Source organism: Nothoprocta perdicaria, unplaced genomic scaffold, assembly GCF_003342845.1.
Source record: "Nothoprocta perdicaria isolate Ctin4 unplaced genomic scaffold, notPer1 scaffold_275, whole genome shotgun sequence".
NCBI classification, from domain to species: domain Eukaryota; kingdom Metazoa; phylum Chordata; class Aves; order Tinamiformes; family Tinamidae; genus Nothoprocta; species Nothoprocta perdicaria.
Window position 1 is genome coordinate 134,871 of NW_020455505.1, and position 17,568 is coordinate 152,438.

At 53.9% G+C, this 17,568-nt stretch overlaps 2 protein-coding genes across 2 annotated transcripts; one reads left to right on the forward strand and one right to left on the reverse strand.

Annotated features, from left to right (window-relative positions):
- Window positions 1-483: 483 nt before the first annotated feature.
- On the reverse strand, window positions 484-4,665 carry HINFP (histone H4 transcription factor). Its single transcript, XM_026041004.1, has 9 exons — window positions 4,493-4,665; window positions 4,075-4,301; window positions 3,809-3,920; window positions 3,112-3,264; window positions 2,748-2,825; window positions 2,533-2,653; window positions 2,279-2,417; window positions 1,879-2,003; window positions 484-1,534 (listed from the first exon to the last, which is right to left on the reverse strand). The coding sequence occupies exons 1-9, from the start codon at window positions 4,653-4,655 to the stop codon at window positions 1,012-1,014; spliced, it is 1,641 nt and encodes a 546-aa protein (XP_025896789.1). The 5' UTR covers window positions 4,656-4,665; the 3' UTR covers window positions 484-1,011.
- A 187-nt stretch (window positions 4,666-4,852) lies between these two features.
- CUNH11orf53 (chromosome unknown C11orf53 homolog) lies at window positions 4,853-14,368 on the forward strand. The gene is given in 5 exon segments (XM_026041024.1): window positions 4,853-4,961; window positions 9,253-9,362; window positions 13,054-13,115; window positions 13,117-13,465; window positions 13,967-14,368. Coding segments are annotated over 5 exon segments (1,032 nt in total).
- The last annotated feature ends 3,200 nt before the right edge of the window (window positions 14,369-17,568 follow it).

Sequence of the window (17,568 nt, forward strand, 5' to 3'; positions counted from 1 at the left end):
CCCACAAGCCCAAGCTCTTTAGATTCAAAACATGACACAGCAGGCAGCACAGATTCACACTCCACGGGAGGCAGCAAAACCCAATGCACACTAGGCAGGAGTGCCTGAGCCAGGCCTGGACTTTCAGTACTGTCCCTGGGGACATGGGACAACGCACTCTCCAAGACAGCAGCCAGCTGCAGCAGGTGGCACCTTGCAGGACAGCAAAGGCATCCTGGCAGCTCCACTGTGTCTGTCCCTCACACCGTAGCTCCTGTGCAGCTCGATCTCACGGTCACCACAACTTGCCCTGGCTGCAGGAATGGGGCTGACACAGACACCACACACCAGTTGGTCCAGCAGTCTGGCTTTTATTTATCACTCCCAAGTACAATTTACTTGCTCAGTATCCCAAGCCCCAATGTGGGGAGGAAACCCAGGGAAGAATAAATGCACTAGAAAACCCCCAAGCCAGTAAGGGACAGCACCTCCAGCCCTCTCCTCTCACAGAGATCAGTGCAGTGGGAGGGTATCGACAGTGCAGGCACTAACAGGAGAGACATCCTGAAAGGAAGTGCCAACAAAGGCATCCCTTCCTGTGGAGAATAAGGTATGGGGGAGAGCAGGCCTGAGGGGCACCCGTCTCACCTGCTGCATCGGCTCAGCATGCTTCCCTGCCTGGGGAGGTCCTCACTGAGGACCTGACAACTTGACTGCATAGCAGCAGAGACCACATCACCAGCAAGTAAAGAGGCACAGAAGGCCCAGGCCAGACAAAGACAGAACCTCCTGAAGAAGCAGGAGAGACTTGCCCCATTCCTCAAATCCTTGGCTCTTTCCTGCTCAAATCTCTTGCCGGACAGACAGTACCAGCCTTTCCCCACCTCTCCACACTGACCAGAACCAGCAGCCACCAAGACTGGAACAACAGAGAGAAGCGAGCCAGCCATGTGCGGGAGGAGACCTGCCCTCTCTCCTAGCACATCCCACAGCGGTCCGTGTTTTCCAAGTGCAGGGAGACAGGCGAGCTCCTCACACTATCTGGATGCCCAGCTCTTCAGCTGTCTTCTGCAGGCGGTCCATGACATTCTCCTCCAGCTCCACGGCCAGCCCGCCGGGCCCTGCTGCCCGCTCCTCAGAGGAGGCACCAGCCATGACGTAATACACAGTCTCGTTCTCCCCGTGCTCGTTGGTCCGGTTCACCACCCGGATGATGGGGTTGGCTGGGGCGCTGGGTCCTGGCTCTGAGGACAGCGCTGCTCCCGGGAAGGCACTTGGCCCTGTTGGCTCAGCGCTGCCAGCAGAGTAAGCCACAGGTTGCCACGAGGCCGCTTGTGGCTCAGGGTCACTGTTCGCCACTGGCGGAGCCTCTGCTGGGGCCTCCAGAATGATGGCCTGGAGGTTGCCTTCACCCTCAGAGAGCACCACGCACTCGGCTGAATGGTCCAGTGCCTCTCCCTGCTTCTCGCGGTCCTTCAGCAGCTGCTCTGTCAGCTCCACGCTCTCGTAGCGCACCAGCTGCAGCCTCATGTAGCCGTCTTCATGCTCCTTGTACCTGAGCGGAGACAGGCAGGGGTGATGGAGCAAGCCTCACTGCAGCCCCTTCCCCAGGGAAGTTCCCAAATGCAGCTGCTGCAATGGCACTCCTGTCCATGCCCCTATCTCTGTCCCACTGCTCGAGCTCCCACCCAGCACTGCTCCATCATCAGGGTCCAAACCCACTGAACGTCTGCTGCCAAGTGTTTCCCTGCCCCCAAAAAAGGTTCCCAGGTACATCACAGGCAAACACGAAGCCCAATCACTGCCTCATCCCTTCTGCTGGCTTCAGTAAAAAGCAGGAGGCAGCACCAGCTGCTTGCGCTAGACAGGAGGCAGGGAGGAACTGAGGGAGGGCAATACCTGAAGCGAGGATGCCCCGAGGGCCACTTGAACTGGTGTTTCTTCCTGAGGTGCACGGTGAGATTATTCCCACGTGTGAAGCACTTGTCACAGACATGGCACTTATACCGGGGCTCCGAGTCACCCTGGAGAGCAGGGAGAGCAACATGAGTGCCCTGCAGGCCTGATCAGAGCACCCGGCATCCGCCTGCAGGCGTAGAGGGAGGAAACAGGTTCCCTGAGAAGACTGACATGACAAATCAGTGCAGCAGGAAGAGAGCAAAGCAACGTGACCTCCCGCTCCTATAGCTCCAGCCTAGGGCACCTCACTAGGCTCTAACCTTTTACCTCATGCAGCATGTCAGGGCTACTGTTTTTCAGCTTTACTGGGAACAAGTGCACCCCTCTGCTCCCTTCCCACCTCATGGACTTTCCGGTAGTGGAGTTTGATGGAGCAGAGGGAACGCGCGGTGAAGCTGCAGGCCTCGAACTCGCAGCGATAGGCTGGCTCTTTGCTGTGGGTGTCCAGATGTTTCCTCAAGTCAATGAGATTCTTGCAACTAAGAGGAACCAAAAAGGCAACTCAAGCTGGTCACAGTGAGCCACGTACATGCAAACAGGCCTCCAGGCCCTTGAGGGCCACCAGCCGGGAACACGGGCAGCCCGGGAACTCACCTGTAGTCGCAGTAGTCGCACTTGAACGGCCGCTCCTCGCTGTGCCGGAACCGAATGTGATTGCGCAGCGAGGAGGGCAGCGGGCAGGTCATGTCGCACAGAGGGCACTTGTAATGGTTCACTGCTCGAGGGAAACGAGCGGGAAACGTCACTGCGGAGCAGGGCAGAACACACACTGCTCGCAGCAACAGCCGCAGGAAGGAGCCTTCACTCACCGTGGTTCCTCATGTGATCACGGAGCAGCCTCTCCGTGGCAAACCTCTTGGAGCAGTGAGAGCACTGAAACCTCTGCTCTGCAACGTCCAGGTCGAGCGAGAAGAGGGCAGGGTGAATGAGAAGAGAAATCAGAGTAAGAACAACAGCACCAAGAGCAGCAAATGGAAGTCAGGGCGCAGCCAGGAACCCTTCCCTCCCAGTAGAGGCAGTAGGCACTAACGGCAAAGCCAAACCATAAAACCACTTCCCAAGACCCATCTGCCTTCTGTGCCGCAAGCACAGCACGCTCGACTCGCGCAGAGCGCAAGGGAACCCAGCGAGACCGCTCGCAAGCCCGCCCTCGCCATGCCCACAGCGGCTTACGGTCCAGCGCCGTCTGCCGGCGGATGTGGTCGAAGAACTTGGTGTTGTTGGCAAACATCCCGCCGCAGGTGGGACAGGCCACCACCTTCTCCTGCGTGTGGCTGCGCAGGTGCTCCCGCAGCTTGCAGCGCCCTTTGAAGGTGCAGTCGCAGTCTGCGCACAAGCAACAACGACATCGTTCAGGTTGCTCCTAAGGGACGCAGCACAGCGAGCAACCACAACAGGCAGACGGGAGTCTTGTAGCGCACCGCCTGACTGAGGCTGCTTGCTGGGCCACGCAAGCATCAGCTCTCTACGCCAGGAAAAGCCCTTGCTGCACGGGTGCAGCGCCATGAGGCTGTCAGGCTAACACCAGCACAGAGCCCCTCATCCCACAAGCAGCTAAGACAAACACAGAGCTGTGGTGCACAGAGAAGAGAGCAATTATTTTAATGAGGAAGACAGAGCTCTTTCTCCTAGGTTACCGTGAGATGATTAACTAGGAATGAGAAGTTGAATACAAACTAGTCGACTGGAGCCCCTGAAGGAAACTCTACAGGAGCATTTGTCTCACTGCCAGAACCTCACACACGCTCTCGAATTCAGAGATGCTCTCCGAGACCCTGGCCGGACAAGGAAGGCAGAGCTCTCCTGTACAACCCTTGCAGCCCACGCCTGTGCAGAGCCCTGCAGAGAGCCCCTGCCTGCCTCCACCAACCTTTCCAGCCACACAGGACCACGTGGTTCTCCTTCCCTGCTGCCTTATACTCGGAACAGAAGCTGTGGTCTTCCACGTGCCGATAGAACCACTCGGGATTATCAAACGACCTCTGTGGGGCCAGAGGGAACAGGGTGAAGGCAGAAGCACGAACAGCGCAGACGCTCTCCCCACAGGCACAAACACAGCGAGCGGGAGAAGGCAGCTCTCCTCGCCTTGGCTTCCACACCCCTGCCACCACTTGGGAAAGGGGAGCTGCCCCTCACCTCGCAGTACTCCCACAGACACAGGAAGTTCTCCTGGATCTCGGGGATGATGTTGCGGCTCTGGAAATCCAGCTGGCAGTGGCTCACGTCCGACTGGCTCTGCAGGGCCCGCAGCCCCCACTGCTTCAGCTTGGTGTGGTAGCAGTGGAAGTAGACGTGGCGGACGAGGTCGGCCGGGCTCTCCGGCGAGCAGAAGCCACATTCCTGCCACAGGCACGTGTACTCCTCTGCAACTGAGGCAGGAAACACACAGAGGGCAAAGGGATGGAGGAAAGGCTCCCAAAAGAGGCTCGGCGCCCTGCAGGCTGAGAAGCTACATCTCTTTCTAAACCAGCTCCCGGGAGTTTCCCGAGGGAAAGGCCCCTTTCCCGCAGGGAGCTGCGGGCGGGGGCACGAGGCGGCTCGCGCCGCTCCTTACCGAGCGGGTCCACGTCGCTGCGGGCCTCGCCGGGCAGGTGCTGCCGCAGGTGCTGCGCCACGTGCTCGCAGAACTCCTCCATGCGCGGCGCCACGAAGGCGCAGAGCTCCCACTCGCAGCGCAGCGACAGCGCCTGCCTCCCGCCGGCCCTGCCGGCCGCCATGGCGGCGGCGGCGCCGCGAGGGGGCCGGGGCAGCGGGACTGCGGCTGCTGCTGCCGGGACCGGGACCGGGGCCGAGCCCGGGGCGCGGGCGGCCCCGCAGCCCCCGCCGCCGCGCGAGGGGCCGCGGCGGCTCCGCTCGGCCGCTTCCCCCACCGGGGGGCGCCGGAAACCCACGGACCGCGCCCCCGCACCCGCCAATGGCGGCCGCCCTCGCCCGCGGCCGCCAGCCAATCGGCGTGCGGGAGGCGGCCCCCGCGTACTGCGGCCGAGTGGGCCGGTGTGGAAACAGGAGCGCGGCGCGCGAAGGTTCCGGGCTCTTCTCCTGCCCGCGCACAGCGCCCCCCCTGCAGCCTGTTCGATGGTCCCGGCTGTGACCCCCTGACCCCCGCCTGACCCCTGACCCCGAAACCCGTGTGCCGCCCGGCCCCTCGTGTCCCCCTGACCCCCATGTGCCCCCTTGACCCGCCATGTGCCCTCTTGACCCTCCATGTACCCCCTTGACCCCCCATGTGCCCTCTTGACCCCCCATGTGCCCCTTGACCCCCCCATGTCCCCCTGATCCCCGCGTGCCCCTCAGCGCATGCCCAAGCGCCACATGAGCCCTGTGCCGGGGTGCCGTGTGTTTGGGATGCTGGCAGATAACGGGAGGCTTTTTCTTCTTTTTACTCCCTCAAAAGGACAGGTTGAACTGACGGTTTGAATTAAGCAAATATGCACTGAATATTGCATCTGCTCTTCCAGGCCTTTGTGGTGCAAAATAGAGGCATAATTCCCGGTGAAGTTTGCTTTGGCAGCATGCTAAGATGAAGTGAGGTTGTTTAGAATGTGTCATAGAGCATGCCTTGTCTACACACAATTGCTTCTCTGATTCCCCTTGCATGCCCCGACTCTACCCACCAAGAAGAATGGAAGGTACTTGCCCAAAACCACCAAACCATAGAGAAAAGCTGGACCTGAGGCTTTTGTAACAGAAAACACAAGATAAGAGAGGTGTGCCATCTAAGAGAAGGCAGACTGAGTGTTTATTTCATCTCCATTTAATTATTTTCTGCAGGATTAGCTGTTGTTTCTAACACAGTTGTTTTGTAGGCAAGACACCTGGCCTGGGCGGACAGTGCTACAGCTGTGCCGAGGAGGCTGAGCCTGTGTATCCTAACCAAAGCAAACATATGTCCATCCCAGGAGGCAAACCCAGGCGGGAAGCCTGCCAGGAGCCAGGTGGCTTACGATGCAAAAACAGCCCTTTTCTGCAGTGACCTTACAGCTGCCTGGCGCTTCCTGCCATTGCCAGGAACGCTCTGCAACCAGGAGAGCTGCCGATACCAGGCAGGCTGGCACTCGTGGACTGGCCAAAGCAAGACCTGCGCATGGGGAGCAGGTGTGTAAGTGGCCACAGACTCTTTATATAGCAGCTATATTTTCCCATCAGTTTTCTGTGCAGTGCCCCCTCGATCATGAGCTCTGTGTCTGAGCAATCAGAATACCTGCAGCTCTGCATTGAGTATGTAGACAATTACTCTCTGTGATACTTCAGCTTTGTCTTCCCTGCTTCCCGTGACAGCCTGACCAGCTGCAGCTAATTCCTCAGCAGCGCCTATCAGTTAATATTTTTTTTTGAAGTTTAAAAAAAAAAAAAAAAAAAAAAAAGCAGCCTAAGAAACTAATAGTCTTCTCCCACGAAGGCAGTACCAATAACAGGCGATATTCATTACTGGGTCCACGGCATGGAAATGCATGGCATTGCCAAGAGGAACGAATCTTACCTAACAGATCCCCTCAGACAGGCAATGGGCTCCACAAGTGGAGAAATATTTAATTATGAGGAATGTATTGGCCTCAGTTTGGTTGTGCTCATATAGGATGAGCAGAGTGTTGCTGGGTTCCGCTCTGCATGCACACAAACCACTGCAGAGATTGTCTGTCCCAATCTATTCCTGGACTATAGTAGTGGTTTTGGGGGAAAAGAGCTCCCTTACATGGAAGGCCTGCCATGTGGATCTTCAGCAGCACTAGGCTGCCTCATGCTTACAGGTAAGAATTTTCTCTCGCTCCAAGCCTTGTTCTTCAGCCAGGACCCTGTCCTGTAAGGAGAGAGCTCATCCCTTCAGGAGTTACCAACCTTTCATTTAACCGGAGTTTTTTCCATTGACAAACCTCAACTCTGTTTTCACCCATGACATGTCAGCTCAGACAAGAAAAAGATCCTTTGAGACTGATCCACGCTGACCATGCAAATGGCAGTGAAACACACATGGAGCAGTTTGCATTTAAGCAAATCCTAAACAAGCCATTGTGGAGACATCCCTAAATTGGAGAAAACATATTTCCATTGGGTTCAGCTCGTTATCAGTGCAGAATGAGCACTGACTTCACTCGGCTCTGGGAAGCTCATGACAGCCCTTCTCCAAAGTCCTGCAGATCCTGAGAGCTGGGATTAGTCAGCAGTGGCCAGAATGGAAACGGGTGAGTCCCAGCACCTTGGCTTTCCAACATATCATAGAATCATCTTAATAGAAATGTTAATGATAGAGTGAAACTGGGGAAAGAATGCACCATGTTATCTGTGGGCTCACATAAAATCAATTCAGAGAGCAGAATTGTCATGGTATCTCTAATATCCCAATATTTCAACAATATTTGTTAGCATATGCAGTATTCTGTAAAGAAAATTCATATTCTGTCATGGCGCGATATTTTTCTGAAAGAGAGTGAATCCAAGATGATAAATATTATTCAATTTGCTCAAAAAAATTATAAAAATATATAAACTAGCATTTCCTTCCTTGATGTTGCCAATAGGAGGCTTATTTGTTGTTTTAATAGCTCAGAGTCAGATCCTGTAAAATGACTCACAGAAGCCAACAGAGTTACTTACATGATGCCAGAGTACTTAGCTAAGCAAGGGTCAGTGCTTATCTTGCTTACTTACAAGCATTAGAGCCCAGGCATATATCTACAGGCATATGCGCAAAGTAACTTCAGCGTCAGAATACCCATGTGTAAAAGCAAGGACATGTGGGCATGTTTGATGTCTTCAGACAGTAATAAGGATGATAGAAAAACTGTACTGGAGAAGCACAGAGCATCGGGCACTTGCTAGAGAAATGATCACAGAGGAGCAAGGAATACAAGAGGTTGTAGCATTCAGGAATATCAGAACATGGAAAAGAGTCTGCCTCAGCACACAGGCAGATTTTTCCAAACTCAGAGAGTTGATATCCCTTCTTGGCTGCATACTGGCTTGCCTTACCTCGAAATACTGGCTACTCCAAATGCATACTCAGTGTCCACGTTCATTTTGACTGTTTCACTCATAATCTTTGAGGCAGTGACTGTCTCTTTCAAACTGTGGCCCACCAGAAGGTAGTGGAGTAGCCCCAAGCCAGCACCAAGTCTCTGCATTGTTTATGCCCTTTCGAAACCCGCTGGGTGTATGTGCACCTGGGAACACAATGCCATCTGAACATAAATGATGAATGGAATCAAATGCCACATCCTGAAAAGCAGAAGGGTAAAATGATAAATCACAGCTCTACAGATCAAGCACTTCAGCTGTGGTTTAACTGTTTGCATTCCCTCAGGAGAACACGGCTTCTTGTTTTCCGAAGCATTAGCTTCAAAGTTGAGTTCTTGTCTTTACATTTCAGTAATACCCCCTTCTGGAAGCTCCTCCCAGGCTCCACAGGTGTGAGGTCTCTCTATAGACACAGCTTGTTAAGTAGGATAAAAAGTTTATCCCGGTATTGTACTCATCTATACCTGTCTGCTCTCGCTCGTGCCAAAACACCTGTACACCTGGCAGATCCCAGAGATTTATCCAGGCAGGGGAAGGGGACAGATGCCTAGCCCCAAAAGCCACATAGACATGATGTACAGGTTTTGCTGGCTTTCAGGTAGGTCAAGAAAACAGAGGCCAAACTGCCATCGCCCTCTGGGGTGGCCAAGGAACTGCACCGCTCTTTGTGCCTCTTAAGCTTTTTTTTCTCCTTGCTAAAACCACAGAGCTCCCAGGAACCTGTCTGTACTTGCTGTGGATACACAGCAGCCAACTCCTTTGCTTTTTCTGAGCACTGCCCAGGCCGGTTCACAGCACCATCCTCTGGAGCCGCTCTGGCTGTCTGGGGTATTTCTACCTTTGCTCCACAGAGATCAAATCTATCTCGGCTCACAGAGTCATGTGCTGGACACTGGCACCTCCACAAAAGAGGCAATGAGGAGCTAAACTGCAAGATTATTGCTGGAAGCAATAGGGACTATCTGGTTAAACCCACCTTTGCTGACACAAGGGGGAAATGTAAGATGTCCCTGAGCCCTTTTTGGCAAAACAAAAGTCAAAACCATCATGCAGTCTTGTCTGTCACAGAGGGAGTTGCATGGAAAGCACCTGGCACCTAGTGCTGAACTGCAGGGGAGGCCCCCCTTGCCATCTGCAGGGGAGCCCTAAGTGACAATTTAGCAGGAATATTAACAGACACGCTCCCGTGCTTCCTTCTTATGTTAGTACACAGAGCTGGTGAATGTACTTCTTCCTTAACGATGTTTTCCACCTTCCCTATGCTTTGGCTGATCTCCTCTAATGCCTATTTCATTCCCTTAGTCCCCACAGATTTCGGCAAACGAGTGTACCAAGGAGTACGAGTGAAACACACAGTCAAAGATCTGCTCGCCGAGAAGCGATCCAGGCAGAGCAGTGGCTCCCACTGCAGTGTAAGTCTGTTACTTTACTGGAAAGTTGTGGCATGTAATCTGTAGCTAAAGAACATTTTTGCTGAGTTCAGAGTGCTGCCAACACTGACAGAGAAAAAGCACGGGCATTTCCAAGACTAGTTTCTGCCCCAGAAATCACAGAGAACTCCTTGATTTTTCACATGATTGAATCTTTTGGGGATTAAAGTCCTGAGAAATACAAATTCTTAATAACAGCTTTAGCAAATCAGTAATGTTAAATTTCCCATTCCCTTCACATTCCATGCATGACACCTTTCCGAGTCAGCTTCCCTTACCACTAGCTACGTTTGAACAACTCAGTGCCATAAAAATAGATGTTCTTCCCTGAATGATGCCCTCCTTCCAGCTCCTCTCTGGCATACCAGAGTGCCAGGGGATATGCAGTGATGTTATGCTCTGGAAAGAAGCCAAGCATCGGTTTGTAAGAGCTGCTTCTTTCTAAAATGATTCCATGGCAACAGAAAACGTAAGTCAAATTATGGTAAACTACATTGCATTTCAAAGTACCAGCCAGGCACAGATACCGGAGAAGTGCTTTTGTCCCCAGAAGAGAGGACAATATTGAAGGTGCCAGCACAAAGCAGCCAGTGGCACTGTAAGCTGTTCCCGGTGGGCTCCGAAGACTCACCTTTGCTAAGCAGCAGCACATCGTTTCCTGGCTGATTGGGAAAAACGGGGCCAATGACAGATGAGGAGATGCAATCAAGTTGATGAAACTGTGCCCTGGAAGGAAAGAGACCTAGGAGCAGAGACCCATGTCACCAGCTGCAATAGACGTGTTAGATTTGATGCTCTTTTGCCCCCAAGCCATTTGCCTCAGGTTTTTTTTGCCTTCAGCAAAACAAACAAACAAATCTCAAAGGGGACTTGTAGCTATATTTTTCTTACAGATACTTTCACACATTAGCTTTGTATACCAAAAAAGAGCAGAAAAATAGCATAGACATGACTGAACTGAACTAGATCAGGCCACAGATCTGTTCACAACCCTCCACCGACACACAAAGGCAGGAGAGCGCGTGAGCTAGGAGGGGCACTATGAAATGCATGCTCCCACCTGGCAGCACTTTGGGCACACTGCTTTGGGGAGCAGCGAGAGGCAGCTGCTCTGTTTGCACTGACTGAAAAAAGAAACAGATCCAGGTTAAGGACTACCATGGGTTACCAGCTTTCTTTTTGGAGGTGGCAGTTTTTCTGTTCAGTGCTGCCATGGCTGCAATCAAAAGCCCTAGGGACCGTAAAATGCTTGCTGCTGGCTTTATTGCCCTTAACTCTGGCTTCCAAAGCTTAGCAGTTGTGTGTCTATCTAATGCAAAATCAGCCCAATGGCTAATTCCTTATGATAGACTAAAAATTATAGTGCAGGGCAAACATCCGTATTTGCTCGGACATGTGAAAAGAGCAGCTGTAAGGGCAGCTCTGTTTATCCAAGAGATAACATAATCTAGCATCAAGGCAAATGGCAGACAACTGAACGCCACAACGTATATTTATAATGCAGTGTAATTCGGTTGCATCTTTTGTTTGCACATGATCTTTGCTCCAAAATCAGTTTTCCTTCCCTGTGTGAGGGGAGGTCTGCAGAGCAGATCAGTGCTGCTGAAGAAAGGCCATTACCTGTCACAAGTGAGCAGATGGGCCCTTGACTGCAGCAGCAGAACAGCAACAGCTTTTTCAGATGCTCCTTTCAAATGCTGCTACCTCAACTGCTGTGCTGCATTTTGGGTCCAAAGGGGAGATACAGTGAAGTCAAGGTATGATCAAACAGCAGAGCATGCTGTGCCCTCAAGTGATGTTAAGCAGACACACTGATGTGTTGCAGAAGATCCAGCTCCCTCAGTCCCACGGCGCTGAAAGGAAGTAATGCAGGGAGGAAATGGACTAATGGGCTTAATTTAAGCCAAGCCATTCACTGCCTGATAAGCAGCCAGCAGGCAATTGAAATGTAGGTCCTCATACGTGGTTGCTTGTTCTGATGAAGGCCAGGTTTAGGCTTCTGCAGGCAGAGCCCGATTTGCTGGCTCCTTCTCTCCTCAAGCAAAATATTTGGGTGCCAGACTGCTTCCTGGTGGGGTTTGGAGGCTCTGGAGTCTGACACTGGAGCACAGGACTGCTTGCTAAAGCTGTGCCATTCCTTTGGGTCAAAGAAACTCTGCAGTGAATGCAGACAGAACCCATCAGCAGGACACAATGGCCATGAGCGGACAGAGCAAGTGGTGGGACAAGCCCCAAAGGAGGAAAACGGATTGCTTAGATAAGGTACATGCCCAGAGCGCGGTGTCTGCCCAGGCTGGATTTGCATAGGGAGGCTGTAGATCTGCTGGGCATCATGCGTTACCAGCCACGATGCTGCCCAGCAGGAGACAGGTGCAGGCTCCATCCCCGACCCCGCAGGGCGAACATGCATCTGCCACGCGCTGAAGGGCTCCTTCCTGGCACCTCCCGCAGCTCCTGCATCCGTGTGACTTGCGCGGTCTCGGGGCTCATTTTCATGGCGCAGCTGGGAGCAGCTGCAAGCCTTCCTCAGCAGCAAAAGGAAGTCTTAGCACTGGCAAATTTAATTCAAATCCAAACCGCCGAATTTGGTTGCCTGCTATGGCAGGAAGCTCCTGTTTGCGCTATGCAAACTGGAAGTAGCATGCCACCATCACCGGCCATGGCAACAGCACAGCTGAGATGAATTCCTGGATTTCTGCTTTATGGGCTTGGAGGTCCGGAGACCGAGCTCAGGGAAACACCATATAGAGCTGCCTTCGCACAATGCCTTGGAAGGGATTAGCCTCCTCAAGCACAGGGGTCACTCGAGGCTAATTCTCCTTGCCCAAGGACCAAGAGGAGATTATTATTACCAATATGGCTGTACAAGACGGTCAGGAGCTAGAGACAACTTCCTTCCAAGAACAGCTCGCTCTTTCTGCTAGCAGGGTGAGCCAAGCAGCTGTGGGCACCAAACACAGTGTGGGGGAGCTGGGGCTGAACACGGGCAGTGCAGAATCAAACTGAATTTTGACCAGTCAAATACCGAGGTACCCGCTTCCCCAGACCTGTTTCTTGCTGGCACTGAAACGACTGTTCAGCATAATGAGACCCTGAAGGACATGAGAAAGAAGCCGGTTATCTTGATATTTGTACTGTTATCAGCTCTGTCCAGGACTTTTGCAATCTCTTCTTAGCCTACATATGCTAATACCTCAGATGCCCCAGGCTCAAAATCTTGCAGTTAATCTCTTCATAGTGATAGCACCAATACTCAAACAGTGCATCTGAATTACACCAACACCTTCCCAAACTATGTGCTTAGGGAGCCAGATTATTTTTAAAAGACATTTTTCAATGTGCCTTTATCTTCACAGGGCAGCACCAACATGCCGCAGTCACCATTTGTCCAAATACCAGGTGAGGCTTTCCTCCAGTGAGAAATACCTTACGTGTAGGTTGGGCAGTCGATACTACTCCTGTCTCTTGTTCTCTAAAGAGCACCTGGCTCAAAGTGAGTGAAGGAGCACAGGGACAGGCCAGGCATCCATGGCAAAAAATCCAAGAGGAAAGTCTCTGCAAGAGTCAGCACAGAAGCAATGATAATAAACCAAGGTCCCTGTAGTATGGCATAAAATTCCCTGGAAAAGGGAGAAAAAAAAACCCCAAGTTTCTCCCACCCCCCATCCCAAAGAATGCTCGAGTGCAAAGGGCTCTGCTTTGTGCTCGCAAAGGTGCCTACAACTCTTCGGCTGCCTGTATGGTTTCCTCGTAGCCATCCCTTTTTTCCCACGATTGCCACAGGCTCACCCACCGCAACTGCTTACTACGGCGTCAGGAGGTCCTTCATGGCTGAGCTGGATTTCCACAACACAAAGCAGTTTGCCAGTGACGTCTGCTCACCCCCTCCAGGATCCAAGCCGCTCCCGTGCGATTCCTCTGCCGTCCAGGGCTACTCAGCGCTCCTGGATCCGTACCTCCCTGAGCAATACGGGGATCACTCCCGTACTGCTCCCTTTACATCCAGTACCAGCTCCTTCTTCAGTCCTTCTTCGTTGCCCTCTCTCCTGCCGTCCTTCCCTAATGACACGGCGCATATCCTACTAGTGAGTGAGTCTCTGGTTCTGTCAGCAGTTAAACATCACCCAGTTTAAGGGGGGACCCATGTGGCAGGAAGGTAGCTGTAGCAGGATGTAACCACGGCAGACCACAGGGTAAGCAGTTAAGTATTTTCCTTTTTGTCCCCAGCCCCTCTCCTTCCTGGTGGAGACCAGCTCTGAAGCTTGCAGCCCTCCAAACTCAGTTGGTCCAACTGCCCCAGGGCAGAGCTCCCGGGCTCTGCAGGATGGGGGTTGGTCAGCCCAGCTGGAGCCTGTTCCAGTCCTTGCTCGCCATTAACACTGGTTAATGTGTTACGTGTTTCCTTTAAACACTTTTAGCACCTTCTGGTACTGCCCCAGGGCAACAGAATCCCTTGTGCTTGCAGCTAGATTCTGGGGAGACCTTAGCTTGGTGAGTCCCGAAGCTAGAGCTAGGCAGGTTGCTACCTGCAGGACGAGCCTTCATCCTCAACAGTTTCTGTTGCCTTCTTCCTCCCTTCGCTGCAGAGAGAGCCCTGGGAACAGACCTCTCCTGACAGCTTGGGCCAGCCTGAAGGCCCGTGCTCAGACTCCCTGCAAGCGATGCCTGCCAGCGCCGGCTGCCTTTCCTCCCACGAGACGGGCAGCACTTCCCCATACAGGAGCTCAGGCTGGGTCCCGGCCGTGCCTGGAGCCCAGCCGTACCTGCTGCATCCCCTGGAAGAGGTGCACTACTCCTCCAGCTACGCCGCCACCGCGCCCTACTCATTCTCACCGCTCATGACTGTGGCAAATGAGCTCACTGCCAGGATGAACCATCTCTCCCCCGAGCCGTCCTCAGATGCGCAGGCTCTCCACGACTCCACGTCCTGGGCGAAGGAGGATGGAGGTCCCCTCTGGGGCACATATGATGGCCGGAGAACTTACTGATGGCAAATAGGATTTGGAGGAAAGGAAAAAACATGGACCTGTACTGAAGCCCAAGCTACTTGTATGCTATTTCCCAGCAGCGGCCCTTGGTTCTTAGCAGTGCCTTCTAGTGCTTTGTGAGGCTCACTGCTTATATCCCCACTGCACTGCAGGTAAAATACAGAGCTTGAAACACATCTGCACATTATTGGCCCTATTCTGCAAATTCCCCCTTCTGAATTTTCTCCCTGCCCTGACACAAACCGTTTGCCCTCACCCTTACCAGCCCCGAAAGCAACGCAGGGGATGCAACCAAAAGCTGCGCGTCAGGGTGGCTGCCAGGCAAAATGCACCCGAGCCCCTGCTGAGCTGCAAGGAGCAGCAAGGAGCAGCAGCTCTGGTGCACAGTCCTGCTCCCCGCTAGCAGCGTGTGGGCTGATGCCAGCAGGCCAGCACAGCCCCGTAGGACCCATGGCCGCTAGAGGTAGCTCTGCACATACACACACACACACACACACACGCCTGCGCCTGCAGCCCCGAACAGCACAAGCCGCTGCTGGGACTGCCTTTCACCAGTCTCTTCCTACCTCCTGCAGAAACAGCCGCAAAATTCTCCCTGGGGGAAGTGCCCGATAGGCCAGGCCATGCTTTCCTACTCCCTGCTCTTTCACAGCAGGACCACCTAGCCCATCCCCTAGCTCCCTCATCCTGCAACCTGCCTGCACCCTGGTGCCCTCAGCAGCTCTACCGGCCCCTTACTCAGGCACCTAACACAGCCTGGCTGTCCAGCCCTCTTTTCTCAAGGTCTGCAACAGCCCCTGCTTCCACCGCATGGCTGTGCGCTCCCCACACAGCCCCTTTGCAAACCAGGAGTAGGGCTGCGGGTCCTCTCTGCCCCGGGGCTCACAGAAACGTTGCTCCCAGCCAGAGGGTCTCAACGCCCGCAGCAGGAAGGAGGGTGGAAGGACGGCCCGAGTGCGGAAGGCGGCATGGAGGGACCGGCCTTTAGGTGGCAATGCGCACCCGGGCAGCGCTGCCCCATCAGCCCGCAGATGGGCAGGGTCACCGCCCAAGGGGCAGCTTTCGGGGCCCGCCACAAAAAGAGACCAGACCCACATCCCTAGCCAGCCTCTGGGTTTGACCTGTACTTCCTGGGGGATGCAAACTCCCCTGGAGTCTCCGGCTGGGGCAGAACCCCCAGCCGCGGCTGGTCCGAAGTGGCTCTCTCCAGTCCCAGCTTGGCTCGGGCTCCTTCTGCCACTTCCTGATTCCCCAGCCTTGTCCAGACCTGTTCAGAAATGCAACCTTCCCCCTGCGCCTTTGCCCGAAATCCCACCCCACTGGCCGCACCTTTCCACTCACCAGTCCGGTCCAGGAGCGGCAAGGACAGCTTGGCCAGGGAAAGAGGCAGGAGCCAGGGCTCCTCTGCAGGGCTGCTACGCGCCCGTGAAGCCCGCCTGCCTCCTGGAGGGGTTCGTGGGCCCTTCCGAGCAAGCAGGAGACAAGCATGTCCTGGCGTTGCAGCCACCCAGTCACTGATGCAGCCCCTGCCACTGGTCCGAGAGTGCCTGGTGGGCAGGCAGCTCCTGGTGCTCCCAGCCCACAGCCTTGCTGCACATCACAATTAACTGCAGGTCAAATCACTTCTGCGGCTGACATGGCAGCAAAGCAACCACCTGGCTCAACGGTACCTTCCAAAGGCCTTGCACAACCCAGGGTTCCAGGCTCCTTCTGCTTGCACCCCTATCCGGCTCTGAGGGAGAAGCAGGACTTGAAAGCCTTTGGGCTCTTTTCAAAGTGCCTGTCCTGCTCTGCTGTCTCCTAGCTCTGAGAGCCTAGAAGTGCACCGAAATGCAGGACACACAGGCACTTTGAGGTTCCTTAGGGATCACAAATCAGGCATGACTGGAGCACAGCAACATGCACGTTCTGCTCAGCGGCCTCTGGTTACAGAGGTAAACAATAACCTGGCTCCCTGGACACCCTGCACAGATCTCACAGCCCCGTGGGCTCCGGCCTCTTGCCTGGACGCTTCAGCAGGAAGACCCCTCCTGCACAGCCCCGCTCCCGTTGGCTGCACTGCCGGCTGGGAAAAGCCAGGGAAAGGGCTCCTCGTCAGCACGGCCTGGGCAAAGCTCCTCAGCAGAGCTGCCCGCATGAGCCTCAGCCTGCCAGGGGAACCAAGGCACCTTTTAGCATGGAGGGACGACTGCTGAGACCCTTCCCAGCAGAAATGAAGTGTTATTTGCTCAGTCTAGAGAAAAAGAAAAGATTCTGTCCGCAACAAGAGCCACAGTGAACTGCTGGTAGATCATTAACAGCCTGGCCTGCGATCTGCCTCAGCCTCATGCATGGCACAGACAGCAGAGCCTAGGGAAAAAACTTAAAAAATGCATATTATATAGTGATGAAGGGGTGTCTAAGAAAACCATCGTACCATGCACTGAAGCCCTTCTTACCTGAGCGCCCAGGGCAGGTCAATATTGAGACATACAAGCTGAGAGGGGCCACTTTGTGGAGAGCAAGTAAAGAGCCTGAATTGGGAGAAAATACAGGTAAATCCCAACACAAGACCAGCACCTGAGGAGAAAGCAGGGATTTCAGGGCCAAGAAATGGGGTTTGGGCAGCCTCAGCCTCCCCAGGGCCCAGGATGGCCGTTCTGTTTTACCATACCCGCTCACTGCCATTTTGCTCCCCAAATCTTGAAAATTTCCCCTAAAGTGTGAAAAATTCTGCAAAAAGCCACTCAGTCCCTTGCAGAAGCCTCTCTGCAAGCAGCAAATGAAATATGAGAGGGCTGGAGTGCAGCCTGTGCGTGTGAAGTCAAAATACTGAGCAGGTTCAGAGGCGTCTGCCTCATTTGGGGGAAGATGGCTAAAACCCTGAAAATGTCCCAAAAGCAGAGGGTGGTGCCAGCAGCTCTGCCAAATCCTGTTCCCCCAGACCCTCTGCTAGATGGGGATGTGCTCTGTTCCACAAAAAGATAGCCCATTTTGCAGAGCCTTTGAATATTCAAATTGAAAGTATCGCGCAATCATTGATTGTCAAATCATTGGTTTCTAGAGGTTTTAAATACTTGGCATTAGGAGAGAAAAACTCAAACTTATACCCGTAGGTATAAAACAATATTATTGCCGGGCTCCAGCGGGCAGTGCCAGCCGGCGAGCGGGGTCGCCGGCGCCCCCCGCTCCGCCGCCCGCCGCCTCTCGCCCCTTGCCCG